The 19018-nt window shown below is 54.8% G+C and overlaps 1 protein-coding gene across 1 annotated transcript; it reads right to left on the minus strand.

Annotated features, from left to right (window-relative positions):
• Positions 1 to 7076: 7076 nt before the first annotated feature.
• RHO (rhodopsin) lies at positions 7077 to 12439 on the minus strand (the record flags this gene model as incomplete). The annotated part of the gene is made up of 5 exons (XM_079712891.1): positions 11882 to 12439; positions 9796 to 9964; positions 8385 to 8550; positions 8040 to 8279; positions 7077 to 7187 (listed from the first exon to the last, which is right to left on the minus strand). Exons 1-5 carry the CDS (start codon positions 12240 to 12242, stop codon positions 7077 to 7079), a joined length of 1047 nt encoding a protein of 348 aa, XP_079569017.1. The 5' UTR covers positions 12243 to 12439.
• Positions 12440 to 19018: the final 6579 nt, after the last annotated feature.

Consider the following 19018-nt stretch of genomic DNA (forward strand, 5'->3'; position numbering starts at 1 on the left):
TTGACTTCTCTGGGTCTCAGCCCCCATGGCAAAATGATGGGGGGGGGCGGGGTCTGAGAGGCTTGATCCCTCCTGCGCCCTCTGCTCAGCAGAACCTGGAATGCTGATGGGGAACTGGGCACACCTGGGCTGTGGAGGTAGCTGCTGAGGCCCTCCAATCCCACTGCCCCAGTGTCCACTCCTGTTCCCAGGCCACTGCTGGCCTTGGTGCCTCAGGAAGTAGCAGTTGGGGGCCGACCAGTGGGTTTACCTGGAACAGACACCCCAGGTCAACCTGTGGCCTCCTTTTGTTTTGTTTTACAAGAAAGAATTTTTAAGGGATGAATGAGCAATTTTTAAATTAAATTACTTCCCAAAAGTCTCCATAAATAAGGACAATGTCCTCTCGGAAAATAAACAAAGAATATTAATTCACCAGAAAGGCTGATAAACACAGGAAAATATCTTCGACTTCTTTGACACTCAGCAAATTTTAAATTGAAACAATGATGAGATACTATTTTCTCATCACATTGATAAAAATTGAAGACAAAGCGTTGGCAAGGATGCAGGGAGCCAGGCCCTCATTGCCTCTTCCAGGGGCATAAATTGGGTGCAGCCTACTTGGAAAAGGTATTCCCTTGAGCCCAGCACTCCACTTCTCTCTCCTAGGAGTGCATTAGTCGGAAAAGAAGTAATTGCTGCATTATTTGGAAAAGGAAAAAAAAAAAAGAAGTTCCAAATGAATCACTCAGGCTCTGGCTGAATTACTCCCTTACTGTAGAATACTCTGCAGCCATTTAAAATGACAAGGTGGATTAAAACAAGGATGAGGTGGTATTTCACACCCATTAGAATGACAAATATTTAAATGCCCATCAATACTGTGTGTCTAGGATGTGAAGAAATGCACAGCCGTCGGGAATGTAAGTTGGTGGCCACGTAGAAAGAATTGAGTAACGTCTAATACAACTAAGACGGATTCGTGCCACATCCCATCTATGTCATTCTGGGTGTAAATCTGAGAGGAACTCTTACACTGATACACTGCAATCTTAGCAAAAATTCAAAACAACCTAAATGCCCACCAAGGGGAGATTGGACAAATAAACTGTGATCTGTTCACATGGTGGAATAGTACACAGCAGTGAAAATGAAATAAAACAGAAGTATCTGTGGAATATGTCCCCACTTCTGAGAAGACAGAACTCGTGTATGTGTGTGTGTGTGTGTGTGTGTGTAAGTGAAGCCACAGAAGAAGGTCTGAAAGGGTTCATTCCAAGGTAATAACAGTGGTTACCTCTGAGGAGGGTATAGGATTTGAAGGGGACAGGTTTAGAACAGATTTGCAGTTTTCTCTCTGTAGTCCTATTGTTGGGATTTTTCCAGGGGACTCTCCATCACCAGAGGTCTGGATTGAGGGAGGCAAAGTGTTCTAAAGTGAAAGTGGATATCACTGCCCTGCCTAGCACCCTTCATGGCTCCCCACTGCCGTGGGTGAAAGCTTGACCTCTTCAGTCTGTCTTATGGAGCCTCCTTCCTCCGGAAACCCACAGTCCAGGCTCTTGGTACTGGTTAGGTATTGAGAGCTGGATTTTCCCCTTTGTGTTTCCTCTGTGTGTGTATCTGTTAGACTGATATCACAATGGCCCCAGTTTTTCACCCATGTCCATATCCATGCCCATTTGCAGTATAAGTTTGCAGCTCCTCCCACATGCCTTGAATCTGAGCTCACCTTGTGACTTGCTTTGACCAACCCCGCATGGTGGAAATGATGTCCAGTCCCAGTCCCACGTGAACAAGCCTGCTGGATGCTGAGCATCCCATTGCCCAGTCTCCCCTGTCGCCCAGCCCATAGCTGGCCAAATAGCCAGCCCTCCAGCTGACCACAGATGCTTGAATGAGCCCAGCAGAGATCAGTCAAGCTTGGTCCAGATCACCTGGCTGACCTGCAGAGTCACGAGCAACAACACATGGTGGGTTGTTTGAAGCATGAGATTTGGGGGTTGTTTGTCACACGGCATAAGCTAGCTGATACACTCTTCCTAGAAGGCCCTCCTTTATCTCCACCTACCTTCTCTGGACCATTTCTCACTCATCCTTTTGGCCTCAGTGTAGACATCACTTCCTCGGAAAAGCCCTCCCTGACACCCTAGGATGTTTGGGCCCCCCCCCCTTGGGTTGCCAGCAGCCCCTCAACTTGCTCTGTGGGAGCCTCTAGCACCCCGAGTTAAAACACTGTCTTACCTGTCTCCTTGAGCTCTGGGAGGGAGTGGGGGTGGGCAGGGCTGTGTCTGTCTTGTTCCTGGTAGTGTTCCCTGGTGACCAGCACAGCACCTGGCACGCAGTAGGTTCTCAGCACCCATTTCTGTGGAAGCCCCAGTGCCAGAGCCCAGCTTGGCTGAGTGGAGGGAGGCCTGAAAACCATCTGTGGGAACCATCTACAGCAGGAGATGAGATGAGGCAAAGAGGCGCATGGAAGCTGGTGCCAATGGGGGCAGCAATTTTGATCACATTTCCAAGAACTGAGAAGTAGAGAAAGACTCAGTGATACAAACATTCCCACGAGCTTCATCTGAAACCCTGCTCCAGGGCTGTGCCAGGACAGAGTTTTGCATTTGGAGGGAAGAAGTTCTAAAATGTGCTGAGTGATTTAAAAATTCTTCTAGAGGATTGCCTTTTCACAGGGAAATGGTAATTGTGAGGATCAGGCTTCTGGAGAGAGGACAGGTTGCTTGGTGTACTCATGAGACGCTTTTACTGAGGCTTGTACAAAATGTAAGTTTTGCCAAAAACTTTTTTTGCCATCTTGTAACATTGAATGGGGTCCTCCTATGTGTGAACTTACAGTTCTGGAGGTTTCAGTTCTAAACTCTTTGAAGCAGTGCCTGTTTTGTGTTAACTCTAACCCCTGTAGCATGAGGACATCTGTGACTTTAGGTCAATAAATGCATAGAGGGCAGGGTAGAAAGAGCTGCCATGTTCAACGTCCACATATTTTATATTCACTGCTATATTTATACATGAAAAAGCTAAAGTTCAGAGAGGACCTGCACTAGGCCTTCCTAAGTCCAGACCCTGGGCTACAACCTGGAAGCTCTCTGCTTTAGTTAAGAAACCAACCCTGACTCCAAAATAACAGTGGCTTCAACATGAAACCAGGAGACTGTTCTCTCATGAAACCCCTCAAGTCTGGGTTGTGCAGGGCTGGTGAGGCAGCATGGGAGACCCAGGCTCCTTCTTTCTTGATGTTCTGCCATTATCTGCCCACAGATTCTACCTCATGATCCAAGAAGCTGTTGCAGTGCTGGTCATCATGACCACATTCTAGCCACCAGGAAGGAAAGAAGAGAGGACATGGTGGACACCTCCATTCTCTGAAATGCACAACCCAGAGACTGCACATATCACTTCTGATTATATTCCTTTGGCTAGACCTTAATGTCACCTAAATGCCATCGCAGATGCAGGGGAAGCTGGGAGATGCAGTCTTGTGCTGGGTGGCGAGGTGCCTAGCTAGAACTTGGGCTGATAATACTAAAAGAAAGAAAGGGAATGAATACTGGGGCCAGTTAGCACTTGCTTCCCCCTTTCCTGAGACACCTCCATTATTTTAATCTCTCCACACATCTATCTCCCACTATAACAGGAGCCGCTCCTTTGAACTTGGTTCATGTCTCTGGGAAGGGAACTCACATTTATTGAATGCGTATTATGCACCTCATCTCTTGTATCAATAATCTCAGTCCCTTTAGACAATTCTGGGATGATTGATTCTCCCCTTTAAAGCTGAAGGGCCTGAGCCCTAGTGAGGTTCAAGGATTTGGCCTGAGGTCACACAGCTGGGAAGGGCACCCACTGTCTCCCAGGGGCACTTTGGGGTATGTGGAACACATGTCTCTACTAGAGGCAAGGGGCAGGCTGTCATCAGGCCCTGCTGCCTTGGGGTGGAGGTTCACGCGCTCTCCTCCCAGAGGCAAAATCAGGGTGAGAGAGCTCTGTGGCCCTGACGCTGGCCAGGTCACAGCCCAGAGACTTGCTCCCTCCAATCCATCTCTGAGTCCCCAGCACGTCCTGGCCTAGGGTCAGCTTCCTTAGATTGGGTTGAGTGAAGGTACGATTGTACACAACAGGCACTCCATAAACCTGTTGGCTTCCTGGAGCCTGGACATGAGCCGGGTAACACCCTCTCCCCCGCCTCAGTCAGCAGCTCTTTGCCTTTATTTATGGCAGGTTCCCCATCAGTGGCTGTCAAGTCAATTATAAATTAAGGAAGTAAGGAGGCTTTTCTCTCTACCAGAAAAAGCCAGCGAATGTTCTGGTTTTAGAGTAAATTTTTTCTCTGGATGTGGGGCTGAATCCTCAGAATAAGTTGACTGGGGTGTGGGAGTGAGAGGACAGGGCTGCGTGCAAGGCAGACGAGCTGAAATGCCACTGTCTCTCCCGCTGCCGTGCCTGGCCCGACTCGGCATCTGAAATGGAGGGTAAGACCCGCGGGGGCCCCGTGGGAATCTTCTGTGCGGGTCCCCGCTGTGGGGGGAGGCTGGACTAGCTGGGCGTCACCGACATAGAGTCCATCCCCTGTGGCCCGCTGTTGGTTCTGGCCACGCTCTCTCTGGCCCTCCTCCTCTAGAAGCAAGCCCCTGAGGTTTTCTTGGGGCTCCTTCCTGTCCCCACCCTCAGACCATTTGGTTTCTGTGGGGTTAACTCTGCCTTTGGCTGCAGAGGCAAGCAGGTGACCCAGGTCTGGCCAGTCAGAGGATGAATCCCCATCCCAGCCTGATCATAGGCTTAGGGGCTATCAGGTGACCCAGGCCTGGTCCATGAGAGCCCTACCTGGGAACTGTGCTGGAACAGATGAGAAAGAGAAGACAACTTTCTGTAGGCCTTGCAGAGCCTCGAACTGCTGGTGGCCTTTATGCCACCTCTTGAGAACAGTCAGCCTTGCATGAAGCCAATAGAGGAAAGTGCAGCCAGAGGGGAGACATAGAAGCCAGATAACATCATCCAAGCACCTGCATCCAGCTGTGCCTGATGCCCTGAGATTTTCATTTATGGGAGCCAATAATTTTTCCCTTTTGCTTCAGTGCTATTGAGTGGGATTTCCTGTCACTTGCAGCCAAAGTAATCCTGACCGACATCACCTAGGGAGACAGAGTTAAGAGGGGCAACGATAGAGATCCCAGCCACTACCTGCTCCAGTCCCTCCATGACACTAGAGATCTTCCTTCTCAGGCTCCTGCCGCCCTTTCCGACCTTGGAGGATGAGGGTAATTTGGGAGCTACATCTCCATCCCATTCCCCTTGGAGATGAGGTCCCTGGTAGGGCCAGCTCTGAGCCAAGGCTCCAGTAATGCCCAAAGTCTCCCACTGTCTGCTGTGTCCAGGAAGCAGGCTGGTTGCATAAAGCCTGAAAGCTCATCAAATCCCATCAAGGTCAGCTTTAAGATTCCTTTTTGCAGATAAGGAGGCTCAGAGAGGTGACAAAACTTGCTTGCAGTTTCACGGGTCACCTGGATCTCTGTGACTCCAAAGTTGGGGCTTTTCTCATTCCTGGGCCTGCTCCCCCCACCTTGTACTCCCAGGGGGCCCTGACGGTTGCCCAAACCAGGCAACCCAGGGTCAAGGGTCAGGTGGACGCCGCCCTGTTCCAATCCATCCTGCAGATAAAGAGCTTGAGAGTGACAAAAACCACCACCATCAACACCAGGTATAGGAGCTGAGCTTTTAATACCCCAATTTGCCTTCATCTCCAGGCAGAGCTGGGGAGAGGTAGTGCTTCCAGCCTTGGTGATGCGGAGGAGCAGGGGCAGTCGCTGAAGCAGCTCAGTTTCGATGCCCCAGCGTCCCAGCCAGTTTCACAGCAACAACTCTCCACAGTGAAGAATGGACTGGAGCCGCCGAAGTCTCGCCCAGCAAGGGACCCGAAATCTGAGACCTGTGAACATCCCCAGGGAAGGTGGGCCCAGCCAGATTTCCCATTCTTTGTTTCTAAGCTCTTTGAGACAAGGGTGACATTGGGGACCCAGCTCCCCATTAAATGTGGGCAGGTAAGCATGGCTTCTAGAAGCTCCATACTGGCCCAGAGATGATGCAGCCTGAGGGCTGGGGAGGAGAACAAGTGGTTTCCGGAAGCTGAGAGAAAGGCCTGTCTCTCCATGGGCCACACTGAAAAGGGGTGGCCCTAGTCCCGGGGCTCCATGCTGGAGGTGAGATCCCCGGGCCTCGGTCCCACACTCTGGACCCCCGATGTTGTTTTTTCAGTCCTGATGACTGCATTTTGCATTTCCTTGAACTGTCCCTCCCGTGGCCCAACACCCAGCCCTGGTCTGGCCTTGACGTCTGGCTCATTTTTATAAACCTGCTGAAGCTGGTTGCTCAGGGCCTTGCCCAGTCTCAAAATGGTCACTATCAAGAGGAGATGATCATAGCAATGAATTAATTATATTCATTGATATTATTTATAATGTTAACTACAGTCTGTACAGCTCCTTACCATTTACAAAGTGCTCACACACCCATACGCACACGCACACGCACACACACAATCTCATTTGACCTTCACAGCAGCTGTGTGGGGGATTTGGAATTTCCACTTTATGGGGCAAGAAAGTGAGGCCCAAGGAGGAAAACAACTGCTCAAGGTCATCAGCCAGGGGTGAGCTGCTGCTGCTAACATGGTTTTGAGAGGATAGATAAGCTCTCCCTGGCCATTCATCACTCCATTCATGTCTCCATTCATTCCTTCCTTCAACCATCTAGCATTTATTAAGCACCTACTATGTGCCCCACTCTGTGCTACACGCTTATCCCTAAGCTGGGACACTTTTCCAGAGCAAGAGTTCTCGTGTGCCTGAGAGATGAATGTGGGGGGAAAAGGGGGTACAGATCCCACCGGCCCCTGGGAAATCAGGACTCCAGACTGGGCTGTCCCCGCCAAGTGAGGAGCCTCATTTTTCTCTCATTAATTCTCTTTTTGTTTGTTTGTTTAAACTCAGGGAGCCTGTGTGACCTGGTTCCGACAGGCACGGCTCCTGATGGAGCAGCTAGGGTGGAGGGCGGGGGCTGGGAGACTCCTACAGTTGGCCACAGAGTCCTTAGGCAGGCGCCACCTGGCTGGTCTCTGTCTTGGAGGCAGTGGTGGAGACCTCATCGTCACCCAGTGGGTTCCTGCCACAGCACAGGGTGGTGAGCATGCAGTTCCGGAACTGGAAGAAAGGGCATGAGTCAGTGTCAGGGTCCCCCAAAATGTGGGTGGCAACCGGCATGGTCGGTGAGATTTGCCTCCACCCCCTTCCCGCTTCTGGCCTTCCCAGCCTCCACTCCCCTCTCAAATGGCTCCCTGGAGGAACTTACTAAGCCTTCGCAACCCCACCCGGAAATGCCAGGACCACACCTCAGGGGGCTTTGTCATTGGTGAGGCTCCATGATGCCCTCTGTGTGCCAAGGGCTATCTGTAAATTATCTCATTTAACCCAAGAGTTTAGGATTTCACCCTTCCTATGGATGAAGAAACTGACATCCAAAGAAGGGAAGTGACTTGCCCAAGGTCACACAGCTAGAAACTAGCAGAGCTGGGATTTGAACCCAATATGTCTGACTCCATGTTTTCCCCACTGGATCAAGGGATCTGCAGAGGAACCACTGGTCTGTGTTAAAGGACCGCGCTTTATCCTTTCATTCCTCGGAACAAGACTTTTTAGCGCCCTATCCAGCTGTGTGGAAACTGTCACCTCTTCCCAGGCTTGGGACTTTGACCGTTTGACCTTTAAAGCAGGCCTCTGAAACCATCTGGACTGGTGCTTCTCATTCTTGAGCCAGCATCAGAGCCACCTGGAGGGCTTGTTAGAAATGCAGGTTCCTGGGCCCACCCTGAGCCTCTAATCAGAAGGTCTGGGGGTTGGCCCAGGAGTCTGAATTTCTCCCAGATGACTCTGACGCCCCGGAAGATCAACTCTCTGACCATTTTGCAGGTGGAAAGACTGAGGGCCCAGTCAAGAATGTGGCTTGTCCTCCTGTGGCCTTGGGGGACCTGGACCTCCCGCCCCACCAGCAGGCACCTGCTTGTTCATCATGATGTAGATGACGGGGTTGTAGATGGCGGAACTCTTGGCAAAGAACGATGGGATGGTCATGAAGATGGGGCCAAAGTTGGAGCCCTGGTGGGTGAAAATGTAGAACGCCACGCTGGCATAGGGCACCCAGCAGATCAGGAAAGCAACGACCATGATGACGACCATGCGAGTGACCTCCTTCTCGGCCTTCTGCGTGGTGGCCGACTCCTGCTGTTGGGCAGCTGCCTGCGGGGACACAGGGCCTGGTGTCAGACTGAGGCTCCTCTGGAACGGGGGCTGGGCTCAGCCCAGTCAATGTGCATGTCCCCAGCGCCCAGCATAGGACCATACCTCCTTGACTGTGAAGACCAGCTGCCCGTAGCAGAAGAAGATGATGACCATGGGGATGGAGAAGTGGACCACGAACATGTAGACGACGAAGGACTCATTGTTGACCTCTGGCGAGGGCGTGTAGTAGTCAACCCCGCACGAGCACTGCATTCCCTCTGGGATGTACCTGAGGACCCGTGGGGGGATGGGGCGGGAGGGGCAAAGGGAGACCCACATGTGAGGGACTTGGGAACAGGCACAGCTGACCAGAGTCCCCTGCCACCGCCTACTGTAGGGCTGGTCTCACTCTGGGCCTCACTTTCCCTCTCTGTAAAATGGGGATAATAAACCTCTCCTTGGTTGTGCGACTGAGGATCACATTGACTGAGGTAAGCGATTCAAATGCACCTGTGGAAACGGTGTTGTTTCACTGTTCGTTTGGTGCCGTGTTATCCCGGTACCACAGTCTCTCCAAGTCTCTCATTCCAGAGGCACCCCCCCACACCCCTTCTCCGCCCCGCCCAGCCCGGCCTGCCACTCCCTAGCAGCAGGAGGCCAGGCCTCGGGCCACGCAGGGCACAGGTCAGAGGGGAGAAGGGAAAAGCCCTCCCAAGCTCTGTATTTGAGGCGCCCAGGTCTTTCTAGGCCAAAGAGGGGCACACAGGGTAACTAAGGGATACTTGCACTTTCTGGAAACAGGAGGCCCCCGGGACGTCTGGTTAGGATGTTTGGGTGATTTCAGACTATGGTGACACTGGACGGACCTCGGAAAACCCAGTGTCTGTTAGCTGTGCCTACGAGGATGTAACCGGGCCAGACTGGAGAAGACAGGGAAGGGGGCCAGAGTTTTTTGTCCCTTGCTGAATTGCTCAAATTCAGCAAGGGGCAAAGAACACTGGCCCCAGGAAGACTGAGAGAGGAGGAAAGTGGAGAGAGATGGGACTTTCCCGGAAGCAGAGGGACACGAGGCCACCCACAGAGTCACTAGTCCAATGTCCGGAACCACTGTCCACCGCAACCCCAGCTCATCTCAGCCCATTTGGAGATAACGGCCTAGAGTCTGGACAGGGCTGCTTCCCAGAGGCTACAGTGTCACACCTGCACGAGGAAGGCTCTGACTCTCCAGGTGCTGAGGCCTAAGGTCAGAGGAGCTGCTCAACAGGGCACTGGGCCAAAGAGGATTGGAATCTGGCCCTGGCTTAGTTGCGGATTAGGGGCACAGCCAAGGTGACGGGTTGGGGCGTCTTGGAGTCTCCTTGACATGGGGACCAGCCCCATAGCAGCGTCAGGGGCTGACCCTCTCTTCCCTGCCCTAAACCTCAACCCCATGACAGTTGCCAGCTCGGGACCTGGAACCAGACAGCTCCCCTGGCTGGAGGACCCTACGAAGAGCCCTGGAGACCCTTCCTTCCCTTCCACTCGGTGCTGTTACCTGGACCAGCCGACGAGGGGGGGCGCGGCACAGGCCAGAGCCATGATCCAGGTGAGGGCGAGGCCCATGATGGCATGGTTCTCCCCGAAGCGGAAGTTGCTCATGGGCTTACACACCACCACGTACCGCTCGATGGCCAGGACCACCAAGGACCACAGGGCAATTTCACCTGCAAGGTAGCCAGCTGTCAGTCAACACGCCACGTGGCTGGACCTGTCTAAGGAGGGGGAGCTCCCCTGAGGGATGGGGAGAGGGTGGCCAGGAAGGCACCTGGGGGCGGGCCTGGAGCAAGGCCTTAGGGTGCGGAGGGCCTGGACATTGAAGAGGGGGTGCGGGGCAGAGGGGCCACTATGCCGCGCAGAGTAACTCCCAGGAAAGTTAGTTCAGCTCAAGAGCTCTGGGTTCTTGAGGGACACAGAAGTTGGGTCATGGGGTCATGGCTGGACTGGGAGCCCTGTAGGGAGTTTTTATAGAAAAATGTGTCCTTCATGGGGCAACAGGCAGAGTTCCTGTCAAAAGATATTGCAGAGGGCTTCCCTGGTGGCGCAGGGGTTGAGAGTCCACCTGCCGATGCAGGGGACACGGGCTCGTGCCCCGGTCTGGGAAGATCCCACATGCCGCGGAGCGGCTGGGCCCCTGCGCGTCCGGAGCCTGTCCTCCGCAACGGGAGAGGCCACAACAGTGAGAGCCCCGCGTACCGCAAAAAAAAAAAAAAAAAAAAAAAAAAAAAAAGATATTGCAGAGGCAGCAGAAGCCTGGAGTTGGGAGGCCTTCCCTCCCTCCTGGGCAGCAGCCCCTCCCCTCCAGGGAAATGTAATAACATGAGTTATGTGGGACCCTCTCCTAGGAGCCAAGGAGCTGCATAATGTTTTGCTCAGAGAAGGAGGAGGAAATAATGATGTGATTCAGACATCTGCCCTGCACATCACCCCAGAAACTCAGGAGGGAGGGTGGCCATAGGATTTATCAACCAAACTAGGACATTTCTGAGAGTGAAAGGGAACACTAGTGAGTATTCCAGGACCATAGTTGTAGCAGAGACGTGTCCGCCTGTGTTGCACCCTTCTGGCCTGAGACTGTGTGACTGTGGTCATTGAAGGTGACAAACACCCAGTGACGGCCAGAGTCCCAGGAATGGGGCAGAGGCAGCAGCCTGGACACAGGTGGGAGAGAGAAGACAGGAGGCAGAGTGTCCTTGTGGCTGGTGCTAGGCTCTCCCTGTCACCCTGGCTTTGTAGTAATGACCTCTCGTGTCTCCTGCTTGCCTGAGAGGCCGTGTGTACCCAGGGAATGTTCCTGGATCTGAGCCAGGAGACCTAGGCCCTGGTCACTGCCCGGCCATATCCCTAAGTCATTCTTCCCCTCTGCACACTGCAGTTTTCTCATCTGCTAAATGGGATCTATTCTCTGCAGAGAATCAGTTTTTCAGTTAAAGAAAGTATTTTAAACTATGGTTCAAAGCTATACAGATCACCTCACAGGTCTAACGTCTCCCTGTGAATGGACTCATCAACGCAGAAAGCATTCAAGCATGGCAGAGAGGCTGGAGGTGGGCTGGGAGGGAGTCAGCTAGATGCTGGAGAAGGACCGAGCCCATCGCCCAGTACAGGCAGCCCAGTGACTGGAGGACTGAGAGCCCTCCTCCCACCCCAGGCTGGGAGCCCTGAACACAGGGATCTGTCTCGTCCAACTCTATCCCCAGTGCCCAATGTGGGTCTGACCCAGCACAGCTGCTGCGAGGGAAGCAGAATATGTCCTGAAGGGCCTCAGAGACATGGGCTTGAAACTCTGCCCCGCCAGAAATTTGATGTGACCCCAGCAAGGCCCTTGAATTCTCTCATCTGCTTCCTTGCTGGAAAGCAAGACAATGATCCCACTGCAAGTGAGATCAACGGTGTTCAGTGCCCACCCTCGACAAACGGCAGCCTAGCTCATCATCACGAAAGTGTTTGTTGATTAAGTGAGGGCTTTGGGTGCTGGCCTCTCAGCCGCCATCCCCAAGGCATAGGCTGTCCCCAGACACCGCCCCCTCACACCGCAAGCTCCTGGCTCCTGTAGCCCCCGTCACCTGCACCCCAGCTCATACCGCCCAGGGTGGCAAAGAAGCCCTCCAGATTGCATCCCGTGGGCCCGAAGATGAAGTACGCGTGCATAGAGGTGTAGAGGGTGGTGGTGAAGCCACCAAGGACCATGAAGAGGTTGGCCACGGCCAGGTTGAGCAGGATGTAGTTCAGAGGCGTGCGCAGCTTCTTGTGCTGGACCGTGACGTAGAGCGTGAGGAAGTTGATGGGGAAGCCAAGCATGATCAGCAGGAACATGTAGGCGGCCAGCACGGAGAACTGCCACGGCTCAGCCAGGTAGTACTGCGGGTACTCGAAGGGGCTGCGCACCACGCCTGTGTGGTTAGAGAAAGGCACGTAGAAGTTCAGGCCCTCCGTCCCGTTCATGGCTGCGGCCCTTGTGGCTGCCCTGTGGCAGCTCCAACCAGAGGATGTTTCTGAGGCCTGAGCTCAGTCACACAGGGCTCCGGCTGGATGACTCCAGGCTCTGAAACCTGCCCCCCCCAGGCCCTTATAAAGTGACCTCCCCTCCCTAAGCTCCTGGCTGAATCAGCACCTGCGAGATTGGGGGCGTTATTAATCATATTAATCTTCACTGCTGCAACTGGGGGCCTAATTGGCTTCCAAGAGGGGCCAAGGTGACTCCAGGGAGAAGGCTGCCGTCGGGGAAGGGAGGTGCTGGGGACCCTGGGAAAGGGCAGGAGGCCCGCCCCCAACTCTCCTGTCCCCGAGGAATCTCTGTCATCTCAGTTGATGGCCTTGGCCTGGCATTGGGACCTCTGACTCCGTACCCACTTCCCTCTGGCTTAGTGCAAGCAAACTTCGTCTTCCTCCCGAATGGACCATGAGCTCCCAGAGGGCAGAGGTGCCGGTTATTCTCTCAGCCCCTCAGCCCTTCACCCATTCCTTCCCCACCTAAGTCACCTCCTGGCTCATCCAGTCACCGCATACTGAGTAGCCCATCTGCCAGGTTGTGAGCTTCGCAAGGGCAGGGCGCTCCCCATGGCAGACACGAGCCTGGCATCACCCAGGAGCTCAAAAAGCGTTTGTTACACTGAATTGGAATTCACTTGCTCACTCGTTCAACAATCACTTATGTGCAGGCCACTGGGGAGCCGAAGCTTGAGGAAAGAGCAGCTTACAGGCTGAGGGGGACTCCCGTGTGGGAAGAACAGCTCCTCGCCCAGGCAGGAAGGCTGCCTACCTGCGGAGATGTCCAGGGAGACAATGTTTTGAGGGAGGGGGGACACTGTGCCAGGTTGCCAAGTGGGGAAGACAGTGTAGACTGAAGACAAAGGCTGGGCAGAGGCCTGAGGCCCACGTGGGATGTGGCCGCACGTGGGCTGGGGCCAGCTCTGGTGGGGCTTAGTGCTGGGGGCTTTATCTAGGGGCAGGGGATAGTGCCTCGGGCAGATCTCGGGGACAGAAAGGTGGCTCAAAAGCCCTCAAAGATGGATTGAAGGGAGCGAAGATGGAGGAGGGGACCAAGATGGGGGGTGACCGAAGCAGGGAGGGGACAATGGCCCTAGGGGCTCCTGAAGGAAGGCCCTTGACTGCAGGAGGTGAGCTGTGCCAAACTCATGTCAGGCACCAGATCCCTGCAATGAGTGAGGCAGGCGTGGTCCTGGGCACCCCTGCGTGAAGGGGAGGGGGACCCCGGAAACAGGGCTGGCTGGACCCTGCAGCACACAGGATGCGACCTGGGATGTCTGGTCAGGCTGGGTTGGGACCGTGGGCCTTGGATGCCGGGTGATAGGCAATGCCGTGAGGGCGGGTCCCAGGACAGCGGGATGAGCTCTGGGGGAAAATGAGGGCCCCCATGTATAGCAGGATGGTGAGGACATCCCCCAGGAGTGAACTGGGAGCCTGGCCTTCGGGTGCTCAATGACCACGGTCCAGCCACAAATTTTTATCCAGCACCTACTGTCATCCACACAAGGTGCTCAGTTCTGGGGGACAGAGTGGACAAGAAGGACCAAGCCCCTGCCTGCAGGAAGTATCTTTCTGTGGGAGCGAGGAGGGCCCCACAAACAAATAATGAAACCAGTAACAACAGGGTAAGTTCAGATGGCAACTCACTCCCAGCGCACGGTTCTCTAGAGCAGCCCAGGAAAGCCTCTCTGAGAACTCAAGGGTGGAAGGAGTTCTGGGGGCAGGTAGAGACGCTCAGGGAAAGAGAACAGAAAGTGCAAAGGCCCTGAGGCTGGGAATACAGGCCGGCCAAGGAAGTGTACCAGTCTTCGAGACTTCCATCACTTAAGTTCCCTCATGCCAGTTTATCTTCCCACCTGGGTTTCCTACACCTGTCTGCTCAGAAATGTGCCCCCTTCCCTCCAGCCCACCTGGGGCTCCAGACCCCTGCGGCCCCGGGCAGGGTCAGGACGTGGGCAGGGAAGCCTGATGAAATGTGTGCTGGTGAATGAGCCAGGGGCAGGCGTGGCGGGTGGGGGGAGCGTGGCCTCTCAAAGTGCAAGGCGCTTGGCCCAGTGATTAGGCCTGTCGTTAATGAGGTCAAGGTGAAGAGTTTCTGATGCGGCCCTTGGTAGCCAGACGGAAGGAGAGACAGTGGACACCCTGGGTCAACACCAGCCCACACAGCCCTGCCCAGGCCGGGCTGAGCCCTCGACCCTCGACCTCAGGACTTTGCTTGTTACCTCCTAATGCTTATGACAACCTGGAAGCTTTTAATTCCTATTCTGTTCATGTGTCTTTTGTTCATCTCCTAGGCTGTAACGTTTGAGTCCCTCGGGGTAGGCTGGGGTCTGTCCTGCTCACCACAGGGCCCCAGAGCCCAGCTCCACACACAGCAGGAGCATGTAAATCATTTCCCCTGAACCTGAACGAGCTGGGATTTCTGTTTGGTTCACTGAAGTGTTCCCTGGGGTCTGGCACATAATAGGTGCTCAAGAAATGTTTGTGGACTGAGGGGATGGATCTAGGTTACATCAGGAAGTGCTTCCCTTCTCTAAAACTCAGGTTCACCCTCTGTAGGAAAGTCTAATAATCCCACGCTCACAGGGTGAGGAGATGGGGGGTTAAAGGCCATCCCTGAAGTGATGGAGCTCTGTTCTGTAACGCATGATAAAGAATTTAAAAAAAAAAAAAAAAAGCTCTTTTTGTTCAGAGGAACAGGCTCATGGAGTGAGCAGGAAGGTCACTAGAAGACACCTACTCTGACCCCCTCCTTGCCGCATTTTGCAGGTGGGGAGACCAAGGCCCCTGCTTGGCAGGGAGTCACCCAGGTCATGTGACAAACCTGCCTGGCCACATCTCCCTCCTGCCCCAAAGACGGCTCTCAGGAAGAGCTTCCGTTCATAATTCACACCACGGTGCCAATGACAAAAGAGGGCTGCGCTGGGGTGCTGGTAAAGGCTTGACTGAGTCGGTCAAGCCTGGGCAGCAGTGGTGGAGGCGGCACTGGGCTCAAGCCTGTGGCTCTCGGTTGCCAAGAGAGCCCCGGAAGGCCTGCTTCCCCTCTCAGTTCGCTGGGACTAGAAAACTCTGGGGATCCACGCCCACCTGCATGGTAAACCTGACCTGCTTTCCCCACCAGGGAAAGCGCTCACAGACCTTCAGGCCTGACGATATAGGTCTCACGGTCCTCCCTCGCTGGACTGAGGCTCTGCGGCCACAAGGCCAGGTGTAGCCCAGCCCTCCCCCGTTCCCCGTGCCTCAGTTTCCTGTAGGTGATCAGTGAGCGTTGCTGAAAGCGTTAACCTCTTCTGAACCTCGTTCATTCCACAGCCATGGAGAGCCCCCGCCAGCTCTACGCGTCCGGGCGCCCACCCATCACACGTTCATTTCCTATTTAGTAGTCATCAGTGTCAGCGACGGTCTTATGTGTCTCCTGACCAATGGCCCATCTCTCTCTAGAAGGAGGCAGAGCCGGCTTGGCCTGTTCTTGGCTACATCTGAGCTCGCAGCCCAGAGTAGGTGCTCAATAAAGATTTGCCCAGTGAAGGAACATCTGCTCCCAGCCCCGTGAGGAGGCCTCAGTCCCCTCTGACCACTGGGGGAAATGAGGTTCCTCGGCAGAGCCTGAATGGAGGCCAGGTGGCTAGCCCTCCAGCCTGAGCTCATTTGTCCCCTGTGTCAGGAGGTTTAGAGAGCGGCTCAGAGCACACGAGGGCCAAGCCCGGGTGTGGGCGAACTTCTGAGCCGCTGCCCCTCTTGGCCAGGCTGAAAACAAGCTGGGAGGAGCCGTGAGGAGGGGCGCTGGGGCCGCCAGGGATGGCCACCTCTGCTTCCCCGGGCCAGCCCCTCTGGCACGCCAGGGGTAGGGCTCCTACTTGGCTGTGGAGGATTAGGGTTTAGGGGACAGTGCGCAAATAGCTCGTAAGCCTCTGCGTGGAGGTGCTGCTTGGTCAGCAGCACCCCCCTCCTCCTCCCCGCCTCCTCTCACTGGCTTAGCCCCACAGGCTGCGTCACCACAGCTGAGTGAGGCCTTAGACTGAGCTGAGAATGTCAAGGGGGGAGAGGGAAGGAGAGGCCGACTCTCCTCTCCTTCCGGCCTCCTCTCCTCCCGCCCCACTTCCTTCCTCCTTCTTCCTTCCCTCCCACTGCAACATTTGGCCTGAGCTGGGTGCTGGGGACACTGAGATGAATCCTAGACAGTCCCTGTCCTCAAGGAGCTCCCAGGCTTAGGAGGCAGCAGACAAAGGGAAAACGAATAACCGTGAGAGGTGGGAGTATGCTCCAGCCCCAGTGCTGTGCCCAGAGGAGCGAGATTTGGACCAGGAGGGAGGGAAGCTCCCCAGCCTAGGCAGGGGGACAGCTGGGTCCAGGTCCAGGGAGCGAAGGGCCGGCTGGTGTAGAGGTGCCGGGGCCACGGGATGGGATGGCAGGGGAGGCAGGAGGGCCTACGAGTCCGGGGGGCCAGCTGGCGGCCAGCAGGGGCCACTAAAGTTACAAGCAGGGGAGGGGCATGGCCGGGTTCCATTCTAGGAGATGTTCTGGAGTCTGGCTGGAGGAGTATCAGGGTGTACTTGGGCATGTGCTGGGCCCAGGGTGACAGCCCTGCCCAGTGGTGGCCTCTCTGCTGGGGCTCCTACCTGCCCTGAGGTCAGGGCTGGCACAAGTGGAAGGTCATCTGGTATCTGCCACCGGCAGCAACCTTGGAGAAGGGGCACCTGCCCACCTGTTCGAGAGCCACGAGGGGCTCCCGACTTCGGCAGCCTTGCTGGGGGTAGGTGCAGACACCAGTGGGCTGAGGCCGGGCTAGAGCCAGGGCCACCTAAGGTCTGGCCTGGGGCTCTTTCTGGGCCACCCAATCCCCGCTTCCTTACCTCCTCCTTCCAGGAACTGGGAACACTGCTGAGGACCTGGAGCCAAGAGGTCAGGATCGAGTCGCAGCCTGAACCACTTCCAAGCTGCACAGCCTCTGGCAGCCACTCCTCTCCCCGGGCCTCAGTCTCCTCTTAGTGAGACAGGCATCTCGAGACCCTGGTGGTGCCTTCCTCACTGTGGCATGGGAGGGGCTGTCAGGGTCATCTGACACAGACTGAGGCTGGAACCTCAGTGTCAGAGCTGGAGGGGCCTCTTGTACAGATGGGAAAACAGCCTTGGAGAGAGGGCTGGACCTGGCCAAGGCCTTGTCCAGGTCGGAACAGGAGAGCAGCAGGACACAGTGCTCACGCACAAGGGCTGTGCCTGCCTGTGTCTCTGTCTCGATTCAATAAATATTTGACGAATGAAAGAAAAGAGAATGTTACTGAGCCTCAGTCTCAGCATCTGTACAATGGACATTCTTGAAGACGGCTGAGGGTTACAGAAGATGATACATGGAAAGTGGTTGGCACCATGTCTGGCGCTCAGTCAGGGCCAGACTTAACGGGAGCTCAGACCCAGGCCTCTGGAGCCCAGCTCCCCTGTGGCAGCAGAACCTGGCACAGCACACCCTCACCTCTGCGTCGTTCGACTGAGAGGATGCACGCCGGAGTCTCAGGCTGGGCCCCTCCCCCGCCTCTAGCCTCCATCTGATCTGTCACTGTGATTGATGCCTGTTAGCTGGCGGGGGGGCTGTTTTTTCCCTCTCCTTTCTCCCAGCCATATGCAAGTGCTTTCAGTTCAAGTAATGCGCTAATGGAAATCCTAACACATTAATAAATGTTTAGCGAGAGAGAGAGGATGTATGATCGTAAGTAATTAGACACTCAGCGAAGGAGTTCTGTTGGCACAACTGTCTGGCTCCCTTTCTGTATTTTCCTCCACCATCCCCTAAGAGAGATGCAGAGGGAGGCAGGGAGGAGAGGGTGGGCAGGGGTCCAGCTCTGGACTCACCACTGGGTGGCCTCTGCAGCTGCTCCTTTCTCCAGGCCTCAGGGTCTTCATCCCTCCAATGGGGACATTTGTCCCGCTCTGCCCACTTCACAGATGCCCTGTAAAGTATCAATATCTAATCACCAGGGTGGTTTTCCACACATTCCCTGGCAGCCCAGTTCCCTTCTTCCTGCCATCAGGACTTTGTATAAAGCACTGGACTGCTCGCTGCCTCCTGGGCAGGTAGAGCGGAGGGCGAAGGGAGAGGCCTCAGGACAGGACAGGGGCTTCCCAGCCAGGGCACCAGCACCTCCGCTCGCCCCCATGGCGGCAGAACGGAAATCACCCCCCTCCGTCACTGAGCCAGCCTATGAGAACTGAGCCAGCCTATGAAGCACGGCTGGCACAGAAAAGGTCCCCAGTAAATGTCAGCTCCCCTCCGCAGCTTCCCATCGGCCCTCGAGCTGCCGAATCGGACACTTGCTGGTGCTCAGGAGAAGGGACCTTGCTGGAACCTCAAACGAAACCCGCGCGCTCCAGGAGCTGAAGGAAGGGGAAAGCCTCAGGTCAGCTTGGGGGGCTAGGGGATGGTGGGGAGGAGGGGGGCCTGGCCCCAGCTGGGAAGTAGAGGGTCGACTCCTCAGCAGCCCTCTTTGCCACCTTCTTTAGAGCCAGGTATCTTATTTTCTCGTTGAGATGGAGCCCCATTAAAACCAAAATAAATAAATAAATATTTTTAAAAACCCGTTCCCCTACCATTCCCATATTGCCATTTCGATTAGATTAAATTTTAAGAGCACACAAATGTAATTTCCTCTCAGATCAAATTAGAAACAGGTGCACTTTTGCATAAGGAAATTAAGTTGCAGACAACACGAAGATTTGTGAAAATGCAGGCACGGATG

Source organism: Hyperoodon ampullatus, assembly GCF_949752795.1.
Source record: "Hyperoodon ampullatus genome assembly, chromosome: 10".
In the NCBI taxonomy this organism is placed as follows: Eukaryota; Metazoa; Chordata; class Mammalia; order Artiodactyla; family Ziphiidae; genus Hyperoodon; species Hyperoodon ampullatus.